Genomic DNA, 25,465 nt, shown 5'->3' with positions numbered 1-25,465 from the left:
TGAATTGTTGTTATGGGGCCCAGTCATCCTTTTGGAGACTTCAGAGATTGGTGTAATAAAAATTTATTGTTCACTGTGGAAAACTTAAACATCATTAATATTAAAATGGAAAGTTTAATTTTTAAAGACAGTAATGCACCTAAGTAAAAGTTGTAAAGAGTCAAAATAAATTTAAGGGCAGAGATTTGTGACAACCATCATCCCTAGATTTTGGGTTTTTTTTCTGTCCCATACCAGATGGCTCTGCTGATATGAGACAGAGACTCTAAATTTTCTTTTAACAACATGCTTGGGTATAGAGAAGGAGAGAGCCACACTCCAACTCCATAGCCAGTTTTAGTTTTTAGTTGAGTTGGGACAATAAATATTTTAAGAGGTAAAGAGATTTTTACCCTGTAGAAGTAATTATAACATCATGCCAGATTGTTTTTCTTGGTAAAGTTTTCTGGATAGTTCTCCCTCCTTCTTTAGATGTTTATCTGTCCAAAGGTCTTTGACATCCTTAAGATGGATGTTTTTATTCTCCTGTAAAGACAAAAACAGAACCATGCCCCAACCTTAATTTGGTGAGTTTTTCATTTTGACATGTTGAATCACCACATTGGTTGAGAAACAATCACTTTTCCTAATCTAGAGGTCTCTCCGGTTTGAATCGAATCTTTATTAAGTTTGATGGTATACTTAGCTTTTCTTCTCCTGTGGAAACAAAAGCAAAACCCCTTCCCCAATATAACACATATCCCGGTTTGCACTCTGAGGTCAACACATCCTTAAAGTACACTGGCTGACTTAACTGAGTAGTTTTTTCTGTTGATCAATGTCTCTCTGCAGCTGTTGCTCCTTTCTCACTAGCATTTAGAAAATTTAGAGGTAATAAGGCATTTTGCAATCTATCTTTGGGGGGTCTTTATTACTCCTTTCTGATTATTTAGCATTTCTTTTAAAGTGTGATTTGATCTTTCTTTAACTACTTGTCCTGTGAGATTGTGTCATATACCTGTAATACGCTGTATATTGTAATATGCAAAAACTGTTTCATTTTTACTAGAGACATATGCTGGAGCATTGTCAGTCTTAATTTGTACTGATATTCCCATGATGGCCACAACTTCTAGCAAATGTGTGATTACAGAATCAGCCTTTTCAGAGCTCAAAGAAGTTGCCCATTGAAATCCTGAATAGGTATCAATGGTGTGGGGTACATACTTTAATTTTTCAAACTCTGCAAAATGAAACACATACATCTGCCAAATTTAATTTCTATGAGTACCTTTAGGGTTATTCCTTGTAGGTAATGGACCTTGATTATACAAGAAACAAGTAGGACATTTTCTCATAATTTCCTTGGTTGTTGCCAAGTGATGGAAAAATCCTTTTTTTAAGCTCTTGCTGTTGACGTGAGGTTTTTTTTGTTGTTGTTTTTTATGAAATTCTGGCCTAATCCCCACAAATCGCCTCTTACAGGATAATACCCATAACCCATTTTTTTTCTGAATGTGGGCATAGTTCTCTAGACTACTTCGTATTGATTATGGGCACTTTTATCTTTGGGGTGTGCTGAGAAAATTTAGGATTATGGTCAAGTGCTGACTGGAGTATTCTATGAGGCTGTATCATCTCAGCCAGCAGCCTTGAAGCTGTTCTTCTTGTAGAATTCTGAGGGGACTGTAACAGAGGCATTTTGAAATGCTAGATCACCTGGGCTATCCATTTTCATTGTGTTTGGTCCCCTTGTTCTGAAAACACATAAACTTTTAAAGGTAACATACATATCTGCATTAATACAAGTATAGACATATATAATTACAGTCAATTTTTAATTTTATGTCATATTAAACAAACTAAATTTAAACTTGTTTTGAGGTACATTCTTTGGGTTGTACTTCAGTAGCATACACAGAAGATTATAAATTGGCCTCTCCTTCCCATCTCGTCTCTGTAAATACATTTTATTTGTACTTAGTGTAGAATGAATCCAAATTGGTCTTAATAAAATCCTGGAGCCAGATGTCAGGGTAGATGCAGTAAGATGAAACAAAGGAACAAGCCACAGCCACCTCTCACCTCACCAATTCCTCAACCAAAAAGACTGAGCTCCTGTCTCATCCCACCTTATATTCCTTCCTCCACTCAGCCATATCACTTCCTGTCTCAATCTGCCTAGTGCTGGGATTAAAAGCATGTGTGCCTCCCAAGTACTGGGATCAAAAGCATGAGATCTCAAGTGCTGGGATTAAAGGTGTGTGCCACCACTGCCTGGCCTCTATGGCTAACTAGTGGCTAGTTTTGCCCTCTGATCTTCAGGCAAGCTTTATTTGTTAGAGCATACACAAAATATCACTACCTTTCCCCTTTTTGGTCTAAAATAATAAAATAAGGTTATAACTAATATAAGAAAAACTATATACAACACATACAATAACTATGTACAATATACACAAGCAGTACTTACATCAATAATGTCTAGTCCATTAACATTTGACAGACTCAGAAAACACTCCATTATTTATCCTACTTTGGTCAGTCCAAAGTGTTGTACCTAATTCACTTTCTATCCTAACTTGTATTACCAACCAAAAACTATGTTTTGATGTCTCTCAAACTTATACACTTTACACCTCTTAATAAGTTTCTTTTCCAAATTTGTTAACAGGGAAACCTATAACTAGAACTACCTAGTCTTCAACTCCATCAGAGACCCAAGAAGGAAATAATATTAACCTAGTAAGCAGGAAGTGCAAGCAAGTGACTTAAAAAAAAATTGTGAGAAATGACAGAAACAGCTGGCTGTCTAGATAGTCACCCAAAGTTTCTCTGCAATGTTGGGGCATCATCTTCAGCATACAGACCTAGAATATCTGATGGACTTAACCTGTGAAGCAGGATTTTCTGAAGGACTATTCTACCTTGTTGTGACAAAGTTTGGCAGTCACTTTCTTTTGTGTCTTGCTTGTCCAATTTGGACAGTATACTGTCAACAGTTGAGGCAAGGACACTTTTTTTGCCCAGTGGTTAAAATTTACAACAAAGAAAGTAAACTCCAAATGGAGTTTCTTCGATGCCCATCATCTTCTCTGAAGTAGATTGATGCTGCCAGGAGAAGACGTGTCTCAATGTCATCAAAAGCCTCAGGTTATTAAACCTATTAAATGCCATACTCTGTAGGTCTTTGAAGTGTTTGAAGGTTACCTATCTATTTGAAATATATCTGTGTATACCTAGAAAACCTAACTAATGTGACTATAAGCTCGTTATTATGGATGACTATTAATTTGTATTTCTTAATTATATAATACATTTTTAAATGAGCTGCATAAGCATAATACCATAAACAAGAGTAGAAATATACATAAGATATAACAAGATTAACTTTAAATTTGTGTCAATAAACCAAGATCCATACTAATGTAAAATATATAAGATTAATAGTTTTTTTAATCCTATATTCTTATATTTCCCTAAACTATAACAAACATTAATAACCCACCAAATAACCAAATACCACCCATACCCCCCAACTCCTGGGAATGGGGGCATAGTTTTCTCCATACTGCTTTCAGCTGTCTGTGGGCAAAGGCATTCCCAGAGTCCCTGAGAAAATTTTGAGATAATGATCAAGTCCCAGGAAGACCAGTAACCTTTGTTGATATCATCTGTCAAGTTTCAGGAGTTGTTCATTGATCAAATCTGATCCATATTAACCTGGACCAAATCCACAGCTTCTTGTTTCCCATGGAAACAAAAGCAAAACCTCTTCTCCAAAGCAATTTTTATTTCCATTTGAAAAATACATTTTTTTTTTACTTTATTTTTAAAGTTAAGGAATTCTTAAAATATCTAGGTTGGTATATTTCATCAGTCCCTCTTTTTAATTCCATGTCTTCCAGTGGCTGTCTCTTGCCCATCAGAAATTAAAAAATTCAAAATCAATGCAATAATACATAGGATCCAGACTCCCTATGTATTTTCTGTCTCTACAAGGCATTTTTAATATTACTTTTATTTCTTTTTTAAGTACTATGCTTTATTATTTTAAAACTATGTATTTCGTTTTTATGACTGTCTATACCTTCTCTTTTTCTCCCAAGCCTATGTATATTTTTAAACACAATGTGAACTGTTTAGAGTTTTTTTTTTCCTGAATCTGTCTTTACTATATATTGGTATCTTTTTCTTACCATATGTGTGCTAATCTCTTAAGCAGGTGTGGATAGGATTAAAGTGGCAGGCTCCACCCCATTCCTTACTTTCCTGAGAGTCTGGCTTCATGGTGGAGGTACTGGCAGGAGCCATGTGTATCACCCCCAACTCTGGGGAGGTCTTAGGTCCATACTACTGAGTAGCATGCAGCCTGCTGCTCATAAACACCATACAAGTGTTGGGCAGTAGGGCCTCTTAAAAGAGCAGCACGGTTTTTCCTGCTAATGTTGAGTCAGGAAATCATCCCTTAAAGGAGCTGTGCCTCTGCTCATGACCAGCAAACACAGCCCACCAGAGAAAAGACTGTTACCAAGAAGCCAAGTTTAACTCTGTTTTTGTGGGCTTAAAATCCCTTTTTAAGGTTTCTCAGGTTTTATGTGGAAATCCTTGCCAAATGTTTGGGCACCACATGTAGGCGGAATGTTTCTCTCCTTTCTGCCTGTTCCCAAATATGCAGTAGCTGCTTCCCAAATAATTGATGCAGAGGCTTATTATTACTTATAAATGGTTGGCCATTAGCTCAGGCTTATTACTAACTAGCTCTTATACTTAAATTAACCCATAATTCTTATCTATGTTTAGTCATGTGGTTTGGTACCTTTTCTCAATTCAACATTCTCATAGTGCTTCCTCTGCATGTGGCTGGCAATTCCTGACTCTGCCCTTCCTCTTCCCAGAATTCTACTGCTCTGTTCCTCCTGCCTATACTTCCTGCGTGGCTACTGGCCAATCAGTATTTTATTAACCCATTTTTAGTGACGCATCTTTACAGTGTACAAGAGCATTATCCCACAGCATTTTCCCTTTTTGTCTAATTAAAAAGGAAGGTTTTAACCTTTCTATAGTAATACTATATTGGGGCACCAGATGTATCATGATCCTAATTGGTCTTAATAAAAATCCAGAGCCAGATGTTGGGGTAAATGCTGAAAGATCAGAGAGACAAAGGAACAAGCCACAGCCATCTCTCACCTCACCAACTCCTCAACCAAAAAGACTGAGCTCCTGTCTCCTACCACCTTATACTCCTTTCTCTGCCCAGCCATGTGACTTCCTGTCTCAATTTTCCTAGTGCTGGGATTAAAGGCACGTGTGCCTCCCAAGTACTGGGATCAAAGGCATGAGATCCCAAGTGCTGGGATTAAAAGTGTGTGCCACCACTGCCTGGCCTCTATGGCTAACTACTGGCTGGTTTTGCCCTCTGATCTTCAGGTAAGCTTTATTTGTTAGAGCACACACAAAATATCACCACAACTTAGCATAACTAGAAACTCAATTCTGGGCACAGCAGAGATATTTAATCACTTGTAAGTCAGTGATTGTTACTGTTTAGGTGTTATTTACCCTATATTAACAGTTTACAGTAAGTTAGTAAACATGAGATTGAGATAACGTTTAAGGATCTGTATCAACAGTAAAGTAAGACCTGCATCTACAGTGTTTCATATTTAATGATCAAATGTGGTGGTATTGTGTTCCCCAAAATATTGTGTACCCTAATAAACTTATCTGGGGCCAGAGAACAGAAAAGCCACTAGATACTTAGGATAGGCAGTGGTAGCACACACGCCTTTAATCCTAGCATTTCAGAGGCAGAAATCCATCTGTTCAAGGATATACCCAAGCATGGTGACACACGCCTTTAATCCCAGGGAGTGATGATAGAAGGCAGAAAGATATATAAGGCGTGAGGACTAGAAACTAGAAGCATTTGGCCTGGTTAAGCATTTGGCTGGTTAAGCTTTTAGGTTTTTGAGCAGCACAGTTCAGCTGAGAGCCATTCGAATATGAGGACACAGAGGCTTCCAGTCTGAGGAAACAGGATCAACTGAGAAGTTGGCCAGGTAAGGTTAGCTGTGGCTTGTTCTGCTTCTCTGATTTTCCAGTATTCACCCCAATAACTGGCCTTGGGTTTGATTTAATTAATAAGACCATTTAAGATTCCTGCTACATCTGGCGCCCAATGTTCGTGGTACGAATTTGTATCCTTTCTGCTGAGTGAGTGTAATTGACTCAGGTCATTATTTCAATATAGGTCAAAGTTTCTGTGACATGACAGTTGGAGTCATATAAGAAACACTGTTCTGAACTGAAAGGAAATAAGAGATTCTTTATTCTGGAACCAAATATAACTGAAAATGTGTTCTGTTAGCATTTCCTGGGGAGAAAGACTAATGCCCATTCAGTCCAGATTGTTATCAATTCAGACCATTTCACCAAACTCCAACTTGGTGAGAAATATGAGTTCATGGAGATTCTTACATACCCATTGGAGATGTTATTACAGGTTCTTGGTTGACACCACAGGGAAAAATAATAGTAAATACCACAGTCCAGATCTCAGATTCAGGACACCCAGTGGGAAAAGTTACAAAAAATTACATGGTAAAAATTTCATGGGACATTTATAGTTATAGAAGAGACTCATTTATTAAGGCAAGTTTCAAGCACATTGCTTGAACAAACTGGTTGGGAAGTTACAGCAAACAGAAGTTTCTACTGTTCTCTGATGATATTTGTGCTGTTGGAAGTTATATGTTCATGCTGACATTCAAAATAATTAATTCAATACTCTATAATATGGATTCATTTGAGTTACATAAGATCTGAATGCTTGTCAAAGATTTCACAATCCACACACTCATGGAGTTTGTAGTCAGAATGAATTTGATGTGTTTTAAGGACTGAAGATGTGTGAACTTTTTAAGAAATTTGTAGAATTTCTCTCCAGTATGAATTATCAAGTGTTTAACAGTCTTTGCCACATTCCCTTCACTTTAAAGGACTATCCTCAGAATGAATTCTCTCTCTCTCTCTCTCATCGCCTAAGGGATGAAGATAAGCAAAAACATTTGTCAACTCTTAACACTTGATGGTTTCTCTACAATATGGACCGTCTGATGTACCTGAAGGTGTGCAAAGTAGGAAAACCTTTTCTACACTCTGCACACTTGGATGGATTGTCTTCAGAATAGAAAGTTTGGTATTGTCTAAGGCATGAAGATGAAGAAAAACATTTGCCACACTCTTCACACTATTAGGATTTATCTGAAGTATGAACTCTCTTGTGTCTCCAAAGGGATGAGCTATTACGAAATGCTTCATGACATTCTTTACACTTGTATGGTTTTTCGCCAGTATGAATTGCTTGATGTCCCCGAAGACTTCTAGAACAGGAAAACCGTTTGCCACATTCTACACACTTATATGGACTGTCTTCAGAATGGATTATTTGATGTCGTTTAAAAAACAAGTATGAATAAAAACATCTGCCACATTCCTCACACTTGTGGGGATAGTCTTCAGAGTGAATTGATTTATGTCGTCTAAGGGATGAAGATGAGGCAAAACATCTTCCACACTTTTTACACTGGTAGGATTTCTCTGCATTATGGATGCTCTTGTGTTTCCAAAGGGCTGAGTATTTACGAAAGGCTTTGTGACATTCTTCACACTTGTATGGTTTCTCTCCAGTATGAATTGCTTGATGTTCCCGAAGACTCCTAGAACAGGAAAACCATTTACCACACTCTGCACACTTGTAGGGACTGTCTTCAGAATGGATTGATTGATGTCGTCTAAGGGATGAAGATGAGGAAAAACATTTACCACACTCCTCACACTTGTATGGTTTCTCTCCAGTATGGACCGTCTGATGTTCTTGAAGGTGTGCAAAGTAGGAAAACCTTTTGCCACACTCTGCACACTTGTAGGGATTGTCTTCAGAATGGATTGTTTGATGTCGTTTAAGTGATGAAGGTGAGCAAAAACACTTGCCACACTCTTCACACTTGTAGGCTTTCCTTGTAATAAGAGCTGCCCTATTTCCAATGAGGAAGGCAGGCTTAGTAATTCCTTTTCCACTCAGTTCACACTGGTAGGATTTCTCTGCAATATGAACTCTCATGTGTCTCCAAAACGATGAGTGATAACTAAAGGCTTTGTGACATTCTTCACACTTGTACAATTTCTCTCCAGTATGGATTATTTGATGGACTTGAAGGCGTAAAGAACAAGAAAACCTTTTTCCACATTCTTCACACTTGTAGGGATTGTTTCCCCAATGAATTCGTTGATGTTGCTTAAGGTATGAAGGAAAATAAAATGCTTTGCCACATTCTTCACACTTGTAGGGCTTCTCTCCAGAATGAATTCTTTGATGTTGCTTCAGCAGTGGAGGATAGTAAAATGATTTGCCACATTTTTCACACTTGTAGGATTTCTCATCAGTATGAGTTTTCTGGTGTATAAAAAGTGATGAGCGAGTATTAAAGGTCTTATGACATCCTTTACATGTGTAGGGTTTGGCTCCAGTATGAAGTCTCTGGTGTATAGATAGGGTTTTTTGAGAACTAAGGGCCTTTCCACATTCTTCACACTTGTAAAGTTTCTTCCCTGTATGAATTCTCTGGTGTTGAATAAGGAGTGATTTACAATCAATGACCTTGCTGTAATTGTTACAATCATTGGGTATTGTTCCTGTTGAGCAAAAGTTGAGATATGAACAAAATATAAGAAGTATTTTCATTCTTATAATGCTTACGTTTATATGGAAATATTTACTCATACATATTGAAGCATCAATGAGAAACTACAGTGTATTTCACAACCTATAGGCACTGAGCATGAATGATAGAATATTGTAGGTAGAAATAATCTATACTCCTAATAAGGGCACAACCAAATAGAACATAGACATAATGGAATATTATTCAAAGTTCAATAGATAAGTAAGTTGTAAGAGCATTTTACTAGCAGAAATAAGCCCCTTAAAGAATAGAAATGTTATATGTCCAGACACCCATGAAATTATAAAATATCCAAACCTGGAAAAGAGAAAGTTAATTGTGATTGTGTGAGTCTAGTCATCATCAAAATACAAAATTTTTATCATCCACTTAGCATTTTATTTTGGAAGGTACAAAAGATTTGCTGAACAAGAAGTAGATAGATGGCCCACAACAAGGCTAAATAATATAACTCAAAAATGTAGGACAGTACTTCATGTTTTATTTGAATGACAAGAAAGTATATAACTGAAATATATCAAATCATGATTAAAAAAATTTCAGGTTCACCTGTGAATTACAGTAATTTTGCTGAGACAACATATTTGTCAATGAATAGATGAAAAAATGACTTGTTTCCTTTTTTATTTTTGCTTTTTCAAGACAAGTTTTTTTTTTATGTGTAGACCTTGCTGTCCTGGAATTCAATATCTAAACCAGACTGGCCTCAAAATCAGAGATCCACCTTCCTCTGCCTCCCAAGTGCTGGGATCAGTGGAGTAGGTCACCATGCCTGGGAAATAAAATTATATATTTCTAAGATTTATTCATTTACAAGAGTAAACAGATATTAGGCTCTAAATAGAGAGAGACAATGAACAAGGCATGAAAACAGAAAATTTATGTTAACCCATGAAGTAGAAATTCAAAGAGCAGAGCTCATAGATATTTTGCAATTTTACACTGTCCTTATGTCCTTATGTGTTGTATCCATCCACTGAAATATAAAGAGAATATATAACAAATGATCATAGGCTATCCACACCTCCAAAATAATGCCAAAGTGTGGTGATATTTTGTGTATGCTCTAACAAATAAAGCTTACCTGAAGATCAGAGGGCAAAGCCAGCCAGTAGTTAGCCATAGAGGCCAGGCAGTGGTGGCACACATTTTTAATCCCAGCACTTGGGATCTTATGCCTTTGATCCCAGTACTTGGGAGGCACACATGCCTTTAATCCCAGCACTAGGAAGGTTGAGACAGGAAGTCACATGGCTGGGTGGAGAAAGGAATAGAAGGCGGGATGAGACAGGAGCTCAGTCTTTTTGGTTGAGGAGTTGGTGAGGTGAGAGATGGCTGTGGCTTGTTCCTTTGTCTCTCTGATCTTTCAGCATTTACCCCGACATCTGGCTCTGGGATTTTATTACGAGCTGTGGGAGCCCACAACTGACTCAGTTTTCCAGTTTAATCTGAAGTCTATTCTGAGTCAATAGAGTTCAAGCTTGCTTGCTCCAGGGCTGTGAGAAAGTCCTGATTAGCCTGCAGAGTCTCCTTTTAGGGCTGTGAGAAAGTCCTGATTAGCCCACAGGAAGGAACATACTATCTAGCTAGATGCAGGCTGCTGATGCCAGCTGGAGGTACATCAAGATAGAAAATGAAACTGCCTGCTCCTTGATGCAAGGCAGGATAGACAGTGGTTGAATGCCTGTGCTGTGCATTGTCCTAACTCTGTCCTTCAAAACTGTATATAAGCTGGCTGTGAAATAAACTCAGGACTGTCTGCCATTGACTGGCAGACCTCTCTACTCTTTTCTGTCTTCTTCATTGTCTCTACAATCTGTGCGCCTCTACCCAGCTGACTGATGGCAGGCTCTGACAAAGACCAATTTGGATTCCTGCTCTATCAAGGAATACTCTAGTGGTGGGGACCAAGCTACATGATCTCACTGATCCATCCATGTGCAGTCAGGTCCAAGTAGGGGCAGTACCTCCTCTATCACAGAACAAAGGACACTGTGGTAGCTCCAGCCCAGAGCCTGCGGAGTAGGCAGGAGCAGGACCCCCATATATCCGAGGAGCCTAGACAGCTTATAGGTCTAGAATTCTAGCTCAGTGTGTGGACAAAATGTCACAGTCAGGCTTTCTATTTGTTGGAAGCCTGTAGCATGAATCCTAATTGGTCTAATAATAAAAACCCTGAGCCAGATATCAGGGTAAATGCTGAAAGATCAGTATGACAAAGGAGCAGGCCATTAGACAGACTTCTTACCTCTCCACCAACTCCTCAGATAAAAGGGGGTGAGATCTTGTCTCTACAAATCCTCAAACTGAATGGGGTGAGATCCTGTCTCCACCCACCTTATATTCCTGTCTCCACCTCCCTAGTGCTGGGATTAAAGGTGTGAGTCACCACCGCAATCTGGCTCTGTTTCTCTTTTAGACAGATTCAATCTTGTATAGCCCAAGGTGACCTTAAACTCCTGATCTTCCTGCTTCCTCCTCCCAAGTACAGGGATTATAGGTGTGTGTCACCACTGCCTAGCCTCCAGTGGCTAGCTCTTCCCTCTGATCTTCAGGCAAGCTTTAATTGTTAGAGCACAAACAAAATACCACCACAGAGACCCTTCCTGCTTGTGCCATGAGACAGAAGATAAAAGCCAAGTTGGGTCCTTCTGCTGGGTCTGCAGGCCTGCTTCCTTTGAGATATGACACTCTGTCTGTTCTTGGGACTACTTTGCCCTATGGCTGAGGTCAGCCTTCGTCTCTGCTCCACCAAACCTAGATAACCTCGCTTTCACTTCCAGAAATTTCTGAGTTGCTTAGATGTCTAGTTTTATGGTTTTCTGTTTAAATGTCTCTAGGCTGCAGGTACTTATGTATTTAAAGCTTGAAGGTTCATCCACAAAGAAGCCAATATGTTCCTGTCTCATAGAATCAGTATTGTATCCTAAACACTGAAATCTTTCTAAGAGGCAAAACGCATAGAGAAGTATTCAGGTTGTCTGCCTACATCTAAGACATACAATACAGTTATGGATATTTAAATTACTATATTCAGTCTTATTGAGAAACAAATGCCATTTGATTATAGATAATATTCTTATAAGTCTTCATATGCTGTTTTAGCATGAAAAGCTGGCTGTGGAAAAAAGATACTCCTCTCCCACATCAAACTCAAGCACATTTCTCTTAAAGTTTCTTCCAACTCCCCTGTCCTGGGTCAGGCTGGCTCCCTGACTCTGTGACAGGCAGAAGGAGAACATCAGGACTCCTCAGGAAAAGACACCATTCACATGAGAACAGTTAAGAGGTGAACTATTTCCAAGAGAGGCTACTATTATTTACTTCATGGTAGAAGGATGTGTAAAATGAAAACAACTAATGGGATCCTCATCGTTAAAAAGGATAAAATGGACACTCTCTGTGCAGGCCAGAAAAACTAAAACTGGGTTTCTAGATGGACCTCTGCAGTGATGTGATATGTACTGTTATATATGTACTGTTATACATAAAGCTGTTATATGGACTGGCTAAGGGCCCACATGAAAATAGATGTTAACAACCTCCCCTTTGGGATATTTTCTTAAATCAAATGGTAAATTTACTTGTTAAACTTATTATGTCTCATTTGAAATTGCTTAATCTGTAAAGAATCAGATATCTGGCCCACAAAAAGGAGATGTCTCAATTGATTCTGTAGTCAGTTAGATTGAACTCCTGTTCTCTATATCCGTTCTTGGTTGTTTACAGATTTGTTCATATGCAAGTTTATTGACACCTCTAAACCTCTTGCTGACATGTCAGTTTTCTTTGTATTGATCAAGGAAACCACTTAAAAACATACGAAAGAAATAGTTGAGGTTATATCTCTAATAAGTGGGTTAAATTATTTAAGATAGATTAATTATATAAACAAAGTAGGGCAAAACCTTTAAAGCTTGAACCCAAGTCACATTAGGTTGTCTATGTAATACAGGGATTATGGAGGAGGAGACTTAAAGATAATATACTTAATGACCAAAATTTATTAATTTCCCTAGGGGTGTAATGTTTTATTCATGTTGGAAAAATAACCCACTGACTTAAAGAATGCTGTCTAGTCACTATGTCTTTGCTAACTCTGTTAAACTGTAGCCATTTGGAGAAACTGAGTCATGACAAGACCATTTAATTGTACATCTTTTTATTCTTATATGTGACCCCTAATAAGGTCAGCCTTACTATTCTCTCCTCTGATTGTATTCTTTCTGATTTCACAAGCTATGCAATGTAGGAGGTCAGTAGGCCTGATTTAGATTTTATAAACTACAGTATGAAGGGCTAAGGAGAGTGAAGTCCCCAGTGACTCCATGGACTGTATTTATGTTTAAAGTTTATGTTAGTATAAAACAGCTTCAGTGCAACAATTGTAATTTCTGAGGCTGAAATTTTTAACAAAGATAAATTATTGTCATTTAATAAATCCTAATCAGATGAGAGTCACTCATTTATTGTAAGATGCTAGAAAAAAGGTAATTAAGACATAATAGTTATTGAAGAGTTACCTACTAAGAGAATAAATACAGTTAGTGTTTCAAAATTGTGTTTATAGTCATGATAAGTACAAATGTAATTCAGGTAAAGAGACAATATTAGGAGAGAAAAATTTATACAGTCCTTGAATTATAGTCTTCTGTACATGTTGTCAAAGTTGAGCAAAGCAGGTAACTCAAAAAAATTTAGAGTCAACTTAAAGTTTCCTTAATATGGAATAATATTCAAAATCAGGTGTATTTGAAAAAAACTGTTTAGTGAAACAAAATGCTTGAGAAAAGGGGTTAAATATCTACAACACTTCCATGGCAGAACACACCAAGAATCAAATGCCACATTATCCTCAGATGGGACACAGACTGTTCAGACTAAATGGCATTCTAGTCTCAGCCCAGGATAAGGATGCCTGGGGAAAAGGACCCATCAGTGTCTGCTGCCCCTGTCTCCCTGTGGCCTGCAAGCCAGACCAGGAAATTGTATCCATTATCTGTAGGGAAGATGAATCTCTCCTCATGTCCCACAAGACAGGATACGGATTCTCTCACGCTGAGGAGGATCTTAGACTTTGCACCACATCTAAAACATTGCAAGTAATGGAGGCACTAATTGTAATCAGTCTGGACACAATGTCTCCTGAATTGATAGTTGAGGATCTTATGTACAGGGGAACCTTGTACCTATGAATTCTACCCAACTGTTATGAGAACTACATGCTAGTTCAAACGGCCATGCCCTGTCTCCTGGCTTTCATTCCTCCTCCTAACAAAGCTAACCCCAGAGCTGAGATGTCAATGTCGAATTGTGTAAGGAGTCCTCAGCAAAGTGGTAGATAATATATGACAGAGGCTCTGTCACAGGGCCAGTCAGCACAGCAGGATGAACTGTGGCACTCATTTAAACTAAGCTGCTTGTGCCATGTGTGGACCCACCACATCAGGTAAAGAAAGCAATACAACCTGAGGAGGAGGTGAGGTGGACTGTGACAGTTCACCCAGAGCACTAATTCTGAGTCACCGTCCAGACACAACTAGGACCAGCTCCTCAGCCCTGCTCCCATTATAAACCTAGAAGCCAGTGGAAATACGCATACTTGGAGGAAGTTTGAAGAATCAACAGACCTTGAGAAGAAGGGACCACAAGATCTCTTCTTCCCATTGGACTCATGGTAAGATTGGCCACAATGCTTCCTATAGCGCTAGTCACAGTGGTTACCCTGACTGGACCTGAAACAAATCATTTTACTAGCTCTGAGGTATCTGGGGAAATAGGGTTTATATATAAAATTTAATAATTTCTTTAACAAGTTGTGACTGAGTATATATCCAAAAACAGTCCTTGTACATGATAAATATATTAACTTGAAAAACAAAACAAAACCCCAAAATGCATGGAGCCTTACAACTCACCTAAAGGCCTAACTCTACTGTCATGAAAATGAGAGGCACACAATCACTGTGCCCATAACTGGTTGGATGGGCATCCCTGAATCAATAGTGTAAGGCCCTGTAGCTCATCCTGTCCTCCTCTTCCTGTCTACTGGTCGAGCCCTGCTAAATCAACTGGTGGTAAAAGTGTTGAAAAAAACCAAACAGCCTCTGTTAAATCAGTGTACCTACTGGCCCCATACAACCACTTTATACAATACATTAATGCTTTGAATCTTCCCTAAGATAAGTGGGAAATGAACTTATCAAAGTGACTCTGGTTTGCCTGAGTTTTATCCAACTGTTCCCTCCCCCTAAATTGTTCTAATCAACAGAACTGAAACTGCTGAGTCTTTTGCCTCTGCCTGCCTCTCTGTGATGGAATTGTGGGTTTGGCTTTAGAAACCCAATCGTGCTCACTTTGGTGTAGAGCTCTTTCTAGCATGAGTCTGCTCTGAAGCCCAGCAAATAATGGATTCATCTGCATAGAGCAGCATTCCCCTGAGTCTAACATTACAATGTAGATTTAAAAAATGAAGAGCCTTGGAGATCTCTGCAAATACGTGCACAGCTCACCATCGGGGAATTACAAAGCTTGGGAGACTTAAACCATCATGAATGTCTGAGATGTCTTTCTTTGATAACAAAGACATGAAGGAGAGACTTATCTCCATAACAACATCTTCTTTCAATGCACATGGGAAAGCCTGCCTTTCTGTCCCTGAACCCCTCATTCCTACCCACCTGGGTGCACACTGTCTGTTGCTTGTCTCTTCAGATCCCCAGGCCCTTGTGTTTGCTCCAGAAATGTCACCAGGTGTGGCTTAGAGACAGCAAGACCTGTTTGTAGAAAAAGGGAACAAGACTGTTGAAGTGTTCTTCTACTGGGAATTGACATGTCCCTCCCAGTACACTGTTTATAAGGAAAGATGAGGGGATAATTGACCGCAGACAATCAGTTCCTTAAATGTTTTCTCATGGGACCATTACAATACATAAAGGAATTTACAATGTCCAGATTCTAAGTTTCATTTAAAAGAAAAAACATTAAAATTCTTAGGAATTTAGCAGAGTTGCTGTATCTGAGATACACATTAGAATAAATACTTTTCACTGCTTCTAGGGTAAACATTAGAGTGCATATTTGTTTTCTAGAAGTACTTTGACCTTGAAGAATCAAAGTCATTGAATTTCTAACAGTTCCATTAGAGGTGCTATTGAATGAAATATATATTCAACACTGACAGTTCAAACACACAGAGAGAAAAACAGTGAAATGTTTCTTAGCCATGGAGCAACCTCTCTAATTTTTCTTAAAATGACAGATATGAAAATGGATGTTGAAATGCTCTCATGAGATACCATCATACAAATTGAGGATTCTACATATTATTATCTGAAATAAGGATTCACTGTGGATGATATCCTCACCCAGGAAATCAAGGTTGCTGTAATTCTCCAACATTATATCCCTGTACAAATTCCACTGAGCAGGCTTTAGGCAGTCCCTCTCTTCTGGAGAGAACTCAATGGCCACATCACAGAAGGACAGCATTTCCTGAAATAAAGATCAATGAATGATATTGCACATTAATTTACTTAAAACCATTATTAATATAAATATCAAGATGCATTGGGCTGAACAGTTCTCCTGTCAGCTTGACATTACCTAGGGTTTTAGGGAAGAGAAAAACATAATGGAGAAAATGCCTCCCTAATACTGTCCTATAGCCAAAGCTAGGGGGCTTTTTCTTAATCAATGATTAATATGAGACAGCACAGTCCATGATGGGTGGTGCCTGCCCCAGTCAGGTGATCCTATTGGTATAGGAAAGCAGAATAATGTGTAATAGTGTGATACACTTGTATTATACACTATATACGCATGTATACACACACACACACACACACACACACACATGTTTCACAGAAGAAAGTCGTGATGAGGGAGAAGGAAACCTCAACACTTAATATGCCCAATTACACATAGAAATGAAATGAAAATACAGATTCTGATGCAGCAGCAGCCCTGGCTGAAGTCTGAGTTTCTGAATTTGTACAGAGTTCAGCAGTGACTCCAATGACAGTGACAAGAGACATGAGATGGAGCAGAAAAAGGTTAGAACAACAAAAGAAGAACTCACAGAAAAATACAAACTGTGAACACATGAAAAATCAGCAAGTATAGGCTATCAACACTGAGAACTTAAAACAGAACTCTGATCTTCAGTCATTTTCTACTTTCTACCTCCTTTTCTCTGACAGGTATCTATCGACTGATGTGTTTGTGATATTCCTAAGCATGCTTTCCACATATGACACCTATGCATCAGTGTGCTAAAGCTGAGAAATATATTTGCTGATGCCACTATTTTCCTATTTCAAAATTTTCTTTCTGTTTTTCATCTTTTTTGTTTGCTTGTTTGTTTGTTTTGAGACAGGGTTTCTCCGTGTAACAGCCTTGACTGTCCTGGAACTTGTTTTGAAGACCAGGCTGGCCTACACTCACAGAGATCTATCTGACACTGCCTTCTGAGTGCTGGGATTAAAGGTGTGTGCCACCGCCACACAGCTGTTTTTCAGCTTATTCAGTAAAGTCCAAGAATGACTTATGATAACAGTCCTACATTATTCTTCCTTTTTAATAATACATGGAAATTATCAACCATTTAAGTATTAATGGGGTATTTTGTAGTAATTTCATCAGTAAGCTTTGGATCATCTTTCTTAGTTACGGTACACTCATTTCCTGAAACACTATCTTTCAGGCTTCTGAAATGTACCCTACATAATGCTTACACACATCCAGCATTCAGGGAAACAGTACTGTGAGCATTGATCACCCTCTTATCACACTGTTCCAGAGCATCCATTGTTCCTTAAGTTCCCAAGATTCAGCTTCCTGATGTCCCTGGCTGATAGGAAAAACTATACCATCTTCAACTTCTGTGAGTTACAACTCTTTGTTTTTTAATATACTAATGGATCATGTGGATTTATCTTTCTCTGCCTGAAATGATTTCAGTTTCACCCACATTATCACAAATGAAGACTTTTTTTCTGAAAAAGTTCTCATTCCCACTTCTCTCTTGTTCCCCAACACTCCATCTCAAATGCATGATGTCTTCTTTAATTATTTTTACATAGAATGTATATACACACATTTAACCGTATAAATATGAATGGCTGATTCTCCTAAGGGTTGCCTGTATATGTGTTGTGAGGACTGACCCCTTGGCTCTGGATGAATAGTGAGTGGGTTCATCCTTGGGGAAGACAAATTCTCCCTCTTCGACAATCTTTATGTACATATTGTATTGACTGGTTTTGTGTGTCAACTTGACATAAACTAGAGTCATCAGAGAGGAAGGAGCCTCATTTGGGGAAATGCCTCCATGAGATCCAGCTCTAAGGCATTTTCTCAACTGGTAATCAATGGGGGAGGGCCCAGCCCATGGTGAGTGGTGCTATCGCTAGGCTGGTGGTCCTGGGTTCTATAATAAGAGCAGGCAGAACAAGCCACGTGAAGCAAGCCAGTAAGCAGCTCGCCTCCATAGCCTCTGTATCAGCTCCTGCCTCTGGGATCCTGCCCTCTTTGAGTTCCTGTCCTGAATTTCTTCAGTGATGAACAGCAATGCTGAAGTGTAAGTCAAATAATGGTCATGTTGTTTCATCATAGGAACAGAAACCCAAGATGCATATAGTTTGTTTCTTTTTTTTTTGTTTGTTTTGTTGTTTTTGTTTTTTGTTTTTCCAGACAGGGTTTCTCTGTGTAGCCCCAGAATTCACTTGGTATATCAGGCTGTCCTTGAACTCAGAAATCCCCCTATCTCTCCCTCCCAAATGCTGGGACTAAAGGCATGTGCCACCACAGCTGGGTCGTTATATGTACTTCTTTAGGGGTAGAACCACATGGATTGCCATCTACAGGGTACCATGTATATTGATGTTGTCATTGCTCAGGTGCTGTTCAGCTAGTCCTATTGTTGGGTTATCACTTCTCTCCCTTGGAAGCTTGCAAAGCATCTTCTAGTACTATGAAAACTCATCTATGAGTCAGAGGCTCTCAGGTCAGACTGAGGGGATTGTTTCTGAAATGCATTGTGTTTTCAGTGCTAAGAGGAGGTGGGCGTGGTCTCAACACTTTTGGAGCAGTGGAAAGGTCTACTCTGTAACAATGATTAAAATGAAAATGTCCTTTAATAAAGGGCAAAGGGAAGCAGCAACAAGGAGGTCAATATATTTTCAAATCAAAGCAGACTGGAGAAGTTTGGTGAACAGAACACTCTGATTTCTCAAGGGAAAATCAACTGACCTGTGTTGAAAGCATCTTTGTAGCTCATAGAGCATGTTCCAAAATCTATGAGTGAAAAAACAAAAACACAACAGTTTTTCCTCTTTTTTTTAATGATGAGATTGCCAAGAGTAGGGAAAAATGGTCACCATGGAAATGGTAAAAGTCCAGACAGCGTGAAGATGGAATACACTGTTCTCTGAGAGAACTAGAACAGGTCCCCAAGGGAGAACTCACTGCAAGGGTCACTCCCTAAAGGAGCCCAGCTCAAGGGGACACTGTTCTACCAGGGGATGTGTCTCCTGTCCTGAGGCCAGCCTCCTGTGACATGCTGTGGGTGGAGGGAATACGCCTGTAAACAGGATAGCATTTAGGAGGGATTTTACCCAATACTTTTCATGGCAAACATTTGAGGGTAATTTGAAACTGGCAAAATTTACATTCTATAGAGAAGAAATGCAAATAATGTCTGGTCTGAGGTGGGCAACCTGTCATTCATTAAAAATTGCTACACATTCTCAATATAATTGGGAGGTGGAAATCTGCACTCTACTTGAATGGAGGCTGGTCCTAGAGGCAACAGAATGGACAGATTAGATGTAAAAAGAACTCCTGCATCTCCTGTCAGTATCCCTCAGAGACATCTTTTCAGAGAGTCAGACAAAACTGAAGACTAGCAGAAGATTTGGTGGGAAGTCCAAGCCAGATGCAAAGAGAGAACGGGATTCCTGATCAGGTTCCTAACAGTAGTGACCCTCCATTCAAAGCAGACTATGTCCTGATCAAAGGACACAGTGCTTAAAATACACACTACGCACATCAAGAAGTAGCAAGTCTGTTGTGTGGCGTTTTGTTTGTGTTCTGACAAATAAAGCTTGTCTGGAGATCAGAGGGTGGAGTTAGCCACCAGTTAACCATAGAGACCAGGCAGTGGTGGCACATACATTTAATTCCAGTACTTGGAAGCAGGAAGATCAGGAGTTCAAGGCCATCCTGGGCTACAGAATGATCCAGTCTAAAAGAGAAACAGAGTCAAGCGGTGGTGGTGCATGCCTTTAATCCCAGCACTTCGGAAGTGGACACAGAATATAAGGCAGGTGGAGACAGGATTCTGCCCATTCAGTCTGTGAATTCTTAGAGTCAGGACTGCCATTTGGTCTGAGGATTTAGTAGAGGTAAGAACTCTCTGGTGGCTGGCTGCTCTGCTTCTCTGATCTTTCAGCTTTCATCTTCAATATATGACTCAGGGTTTTTATTAATTAAGCCTAAATAGATTCAAGCTTCACAAGTCTTAGGCCACTATCCCAGCTCTTTACCCAATAAATGTGGCATGCAACAATCATTGATTTTTTGTATTAAACTACTACATTTAAAATATTGTGACTCAGAGAATGGAATTGGAACCATGAATAAATCATAGGATAACAAAAGTAATGTTCTTTGTGGAAAACATGGAATTATATAGTGAGAACTTAGTTTCAAAATAAATATCACATGCTCTGTCCATTAGATGTCTAGATGTACTTGTGAATTTTAATCATCCATATATTGTTTATGAGTTTCTTAAAGTAACAGCAAGTGGAGTGTCTCCAGTTAAGGGTTGGGACACACAGTGACATAGGTCTGACTGACTTCTATTAAACTAGATCCTGCAGAGAAGAGAACAATGGAATGCAGTTTTTAAGAGAATAGGCAGGGCAAGCAGACACACCTCTGAACTCAAAAAAATCTAATTGATATGTTACTGCATGTGATAATGACAATGGGGGGCACTATGACATGCACCAATATAACCAAAAATGACAATATAATGAAAATCTGTGCTGCTCAGGTTTATTCCTTGCACGTGTTTGACCCCTGTGTGTTTGACCCCTGTTCAAATCTTTTACAATGTCTCCCCATGGCCTCTGACATAGTCATACAGATCAATGGACAGGAACTGAATGTCCTCACCCAGCACACTTCCCCTCCAGAGTTTTCCAGATATAACATGTCTAACACAGCAAGGCTCATGCATGAGTTGTAAACACAAGGAACTCCCTCCCTCACACTGACATTAGAATACAATGAAAGGAGCCTGGGAGGAAAGAGACAGGACTGATCAACAAGGGGAACTGGACAGGACCTGTGAAGAGCAGGAACCAGCATTAGCACTTGGTTTTACTGGTTGGACATGGCAGTGCCCATGTGAAGGACAGGGAGAAAGTGGTTTTGTCCTGGCTCACTGTAAGAAGCATCTGCACACAGTAGAACCTCTGGTGTAAGGACAGGGAGGGGAAGGCATCCCAGCTGCAGCTGCAGAAAAAGACCCAGGAATGTAACCACAGCAGCCACATCAGTCAAGAACTGCAGAGTGGAAATGAAGAAATAATGGAGTCTTGGATTAGATACGAAAGGAGCAAACTGGAAGAAATCAATGAAACCAGAAGAAATCAGCATCAGGTTACAACAGTCACAAACAGATTAATAACCAAAAAGAATGAACAATCACTGCATATAGGGAAGAATATTCAATCCAGGCAAAGAGGAATTCTTCCTCACAGAGTAAATGAAAAGAAGTTTGTAATCACCAAAATTTAATACCTATAACAAAAGCATGATAGTGAATAAAGATTAAATTACATTTGGAATGGGCCACAGAAATTAAGCACATGTAGTAAGTCAGCAATATGCTGATTGCATGGATTTGTCACAGTGCTCACTGTAAGAAATATGAAATGAAGGATAGAAAGTATTTCTCATGACCTTGAAGCATGTCTAAATGTTTTCTAACACAGGCTCTGGCTTTGAATTTGCTATGAAGCAGGGCAGGACCAGAGGGTCCTGTCTCCCTTCACAAATGCAGAGATGACAGGGATGTGCAATAGCGTAGACTGGAGTTTCTTTCCTATCACAGGTCTGTTTACTGTAAATCACATGAATACACACAGTCTGTGAGTTCTTCCTCACCCCGCTGACCCGACACAAAAATCTGGCACTGGAACCCAAGGCCATGAGAGTTTATCACCTGCTCCTAGGAACCGTACTATTAGACAAGCTCAGTAATTTCAAGGCCAGATGAAGACATGTTGACACAACCATTTTGGGACAAGCAGACATCCTGTCCCTTTTACAATTACTCAGTCCTAAATTAAGGATGTAGGACCTTTCAAAGATTTAAGAAAACCCAGCCCTCAAGGTGAAGCAGGGTTCCGCTTCCCTAATCCCCTGGGTTTGGGGATTGCACTGGGTCTTTCCCTTATAGGTCTGCAGAATGTGTGTTCTCTCACTCCTAGTCAAAGCTTTTCTATAGCTGTTGAGTCTGACAGATTTGTGTGCTTGTGTTCCAGAATCGTTACATTAGGCGGCTACAGAGTACAGTAAGGACCAGACTCCGTTTGCTCTACAGATTCTGAGAAATCTGACAGCATCTACGTGAGAACGGTTCAGCTAGAGAAGCATGCTTCCCCACCAAAGCTGCTCACTGAGCTCCCAGCTCCACCTCAGGAGCAGGCAGTCAGCTGACCATCATTAGTTTGCAATCCTGGACTTTGCACTATCATCTACTCCGCGCTACCAGGCAGCTCTCCTGTCCCAACGCGGCATCCTAAGGAAACTGTCACTCAGGGCACAGTCCCTATCACCCTCTCCCCAGCCCTGACCTGCAACCTCACGTGACCCTGCCAGTTCAGCTCAGCACCTCCAAGGCAGCTTCTTCCGCCCTCCCACCCAGCCCAGGTCCGCTCCCTCCAAGACGGATCCCCTCATCCCGCTCAGTGCCTCAGGCTGCGCTGCACCCTGGACCAACCTCCATGTCTGAGATGCAACGGGACTGTAGAGTAGGGCAGGACACTCGCCCAACTTTGCGGAAGCTGCACCCATGAGGACTAAACGCCAGAAAGGAATTTCCTGGACGGCTCCCTGTGATGTCACAGTCGCATGGACTACATTTCCCAGAAGTCTGGGCGAAGGAATTCCTGCAATCCTTGTATGATGATATTTACTCTCCCTGGGTTTGGTGTCTGGCTGCCTGCAGTACAGTATAAGAGGAAGAAGCAGAGTGCCCTAGACAGCGGTTAGGCCTGAGAAAAACCAATTGCACGAATGTCTGATTAAAGCAAGCTTCATTTTACAGGAGCACCAGGAACTGGCCTGTAGCTGGAGTTTTCCTGCCTGGCCCACAGTCAGGACAAATCTCTGTCACCCGCCAGTCCCACAGCTGCTCAGACCCAACCAAGTAAACACAGAGACTTATATTGGTTTCAAACTGTATGGCCGTGGCAGGCTTCTTGCTAACTGTTCTTTCAGCTTAAATTAATCCATTTCTATAAATCTATGCCTTGCCATATGGCTCGTGGCTTACCGGCATCTTCACATGCTGTTTCTCATCATGGCGGCTGGCAGTGTCTCTCTGACTCAGCCTTCCACTTCCCAGCTTTATTCTCCTCCTTGTCCCGCCTACACTTCCTGCCTGGCCACTGGCCAATCAGTGATTTATTTATTGACCAATCAGAGCAACACATTTGCCATACAGAACATCCCACAGCACTGGCCCATTGGCTTTCTCTCCCAAAGTAGGTATTTCAGAGAGCAGCCCCTCAATGCCTTTTGAAGCCCCTTAATGGGGAAGGGTTAGGGTTATAAAAAACAGATGTCGATATAATTGGCCGTTAGAACGGATGAAATTTTTTTTAAAAAAAAGCTGAAGTTCAATAATACATCATGTGGGAGGGGAATCATCAAGGTATCAGGAAAAACATTTTCGTAAGGCAAAAGCGCAATCATATCACAGGTTATTTTTGTAAGGTAAATAAATGGTGAGCATACTTCATGGGGTCACAAGATCAGCATAGGTTGAAACATGTTTTGCAAGGTACTTTGGTCTTAGAAAACAGAAACTTATTCTTGCAAGGCATGGAGACTGTATAACAATGTGGTTTCTTAACAACAATTTGGCTATTGTTTTGGTTTCAAACAGCCATGGTTAGTCAGTCTGGTGTTCACCTCCAGATAATCAACTTAAGATGTGTAGCTAGAGTTTTCCTGCCTGGCCCACAGTCAGGACAAATCTCTCTCACCTTCCAGTCCCTCACCTGCCAGTCCCACAGACGGTCAGACCCGACCAAGTAAACACAGAGACTTATATTGGTTACAAACTGTATGGCCATGGCAGGCTTCTTGCTAACTGTTCTTACAGCTTAAATTAATCCATTTCCATTAATCTATACCTTGCCATATGGCTCGTGGCTTACCGCATCTTCACATGCTGTTTGTCATCGTGGTGGCTGGCAGTGTCTCTGACTCAGCCTTCCACTTCCCAGCTTTATTCTCCTCCTTGTCCCGCCTACACTTCCTGCCTAGCCAATGGCCAATCAGTGTTTTATTTATTGACTAATTAGCAACACATTTGCCATACAGAACATCCCACAGCACTTCCTTTTTTTTTTTTTTTCCAAAAAGGAAGATTTTAACCTTAACAAAGTATAATTACATATAATTTGGGAATTTGGGCGTAGCTTCTCTTACTACTTCCTGCTGGGGGGGTGCCGTATCTTCTGGGGACACAAAGAAAATTTTAGGATTATGGAATAGTCCATGAGGCTGTATTGTCTGAGCCAGTTGCCTTCAAACCATTCTGGATGTTGGATCATCTCGGCCATGGTGTCATTGGAGACCTTTCAGGGGGTCTTGGCTGGTCAAACCTGATGTATCTTAATCTGGAACAAATCAATAGCCTCTGGCTTTCTGTGGGAACAAAAGCAGAGTCTCCTTTCCAAAGCAACACATCCTTACATCCGAATTTTGAAATCAAGGTACCTTTAAAATATACATTTTGGCATAACTCAACAGCTTTTACAATCAAATGTTTTTCTGCAGTTAAAAATCCCAAAGACAACACAATCCAGATTCTCTGTGTAGTATTCATCTTTACGTGGCTTATTTTTTATATTAATTTTACTGTCTCTTTAAAGACTTTATTTTTTAAACTATGTATTTGTTTATATAACTGTATATATCACCTTTTTTGTCTCTTTCAAGCCTAAGTATATTTTCACACATTGTAAACTATTACATCTGAATCTGTCTTATTGTGAATCTATTGCTTTAAAATGCAGCAGCTGTGGCTGCTGGCTCTGCCCACCTCAGCTTCCCAACATGGCGGTGGTTTACTACCAGCTCTGGGAGCTATTGTGGGTCTATGCTTTTATCCAAGCAGCGTGTAGTCCAGAAACCTCTTTTTTTTTGTTTTGTACTAGCAAAGGCTAAGTCCACCATGCAGCTTAATGTGCCACTTGCAGAGGCCTCATTCCCGCCATACTGCAGGTCGAGCGCGTTCGCTAGGAAGCCACCAGTAGCTCAAACCGGCAGCTGCCACTCATTTGACAGAGACAATTAAGAGGCTGTTTTTAGTTCCGTTTTAGAATCTTTTTTTTCAGTTTTTAGGTGGAAACTCTTGCCACCACGTTGGACGCTATTTGTAGATGTAACCAACCTTCTTATTAAATAAGAAACACAGAACCAATGCA

The 25,465-nt window shown here is 39.9% G+C and overlaps 2 protein-coding genes across 6 annotated transcripts in view; both read right to left on the bottom strand.

The window, feature by feature from the left end:
• LOC128113360 (zinc finger protein 58-like) overlaps positions 1–15,505 on the bottom strand; it is a 65,645-nt gene extending 50,140 nt beyond the window's left edge. The window contains exon 1 of one of the 2 annotated variants that reach the window (XM_052742982.1): positions 15,410–15,505. The gene's annotated coding sequence lies outside the window, so the exon portion shown is untranslated. Of the gene's footprint in view, positions 1–392; positions 512–15,409 lie in introns of those variants that run through there. The other variant, XM_052742983.1, reaches the window with a different exon arrangement.
• LOC128113355 (zinc finger protein 58-like) lies at positions 416–23,478 on the bottom strand. 4 transcript variants are annotated; one of them, XR_008219423.1, is made up of 6 exons: positions 22,747–23,478; positions 18,981–19,025; positions 16,097–16,223; positions 15,410–15,505; positions 9,814–9,983; positions 8,569–8,679 (listed from the first exon to the last, which is right to left on the bottom strand). XR_008219423.1 is itself a non-coding variant. In XM_052742971.1 (5 exons), exons 2-5 carry the CDS (start codon positions 18,993–18,995, stop codon positions 518–520), a joined length of 246 nt encoding a protein of 81 aa, XP_052598931.1. In that variant the 5' UTR covers positions 18,996–19,025; positions 22,747–23,478; the 3' UTR covers positions 416–517. The 4 variants fall into 4 exon arrangements, 3 of the variants coding, with proteins under 3 accessions (XP_052598931.1, XP_052598929.1, XP_052598930.1); XM_052742971.1 differs by lacking the exons at positions 8,569–8,679; positions 9,814–9,983 and adding an exon at positions 416–525; XM_052742969.1 differs by lacking the exon at positions 9,814–9,983 and having other exon boundaries at positions 6,820–8,679.
• Between the last annotated feature and the right edge of the window lie 1,987 nt (positions 23,479–25,465).

The sequence above is a fragment of the Peromyscus californicus genome, unplaced genomic scaffold, assembly GCF_007827085.1.
Source record: "Peromyscus californicus insignis strain IS unplaced genomic scaffold, ASM782708v3 Scaffold_18__1_contigs__length_77618521, whole genome shotgun sequence".
NCBI lineage: Eukaryota > Metazoa > Chordata > Mammalia > Rodentia > Cricetidae > Peromyscus > Peromyscus californicus.
This window is presented reverse-complemented; position numbering and strand designations above follow the sequence as displayed.

Coding starts and splice junctions, on each gene's coding strand:
- LOC128113355 (XM_052742969.1), bottom strand. Junction 15,506..16,096: donor CAGCAACCTTGATTTCCTGG/GTGAGGATATCA, acceptor TTCTACAAACAG/GTCTTGCTGTCTCTAAGCCA. Junction 8,680..15,409: donor AACAGACAGTGTGCACCCAG/GTGGGTAGGAAT, acceptor TTTGCTCAACAG/GAACAATACCCAATGATTGT.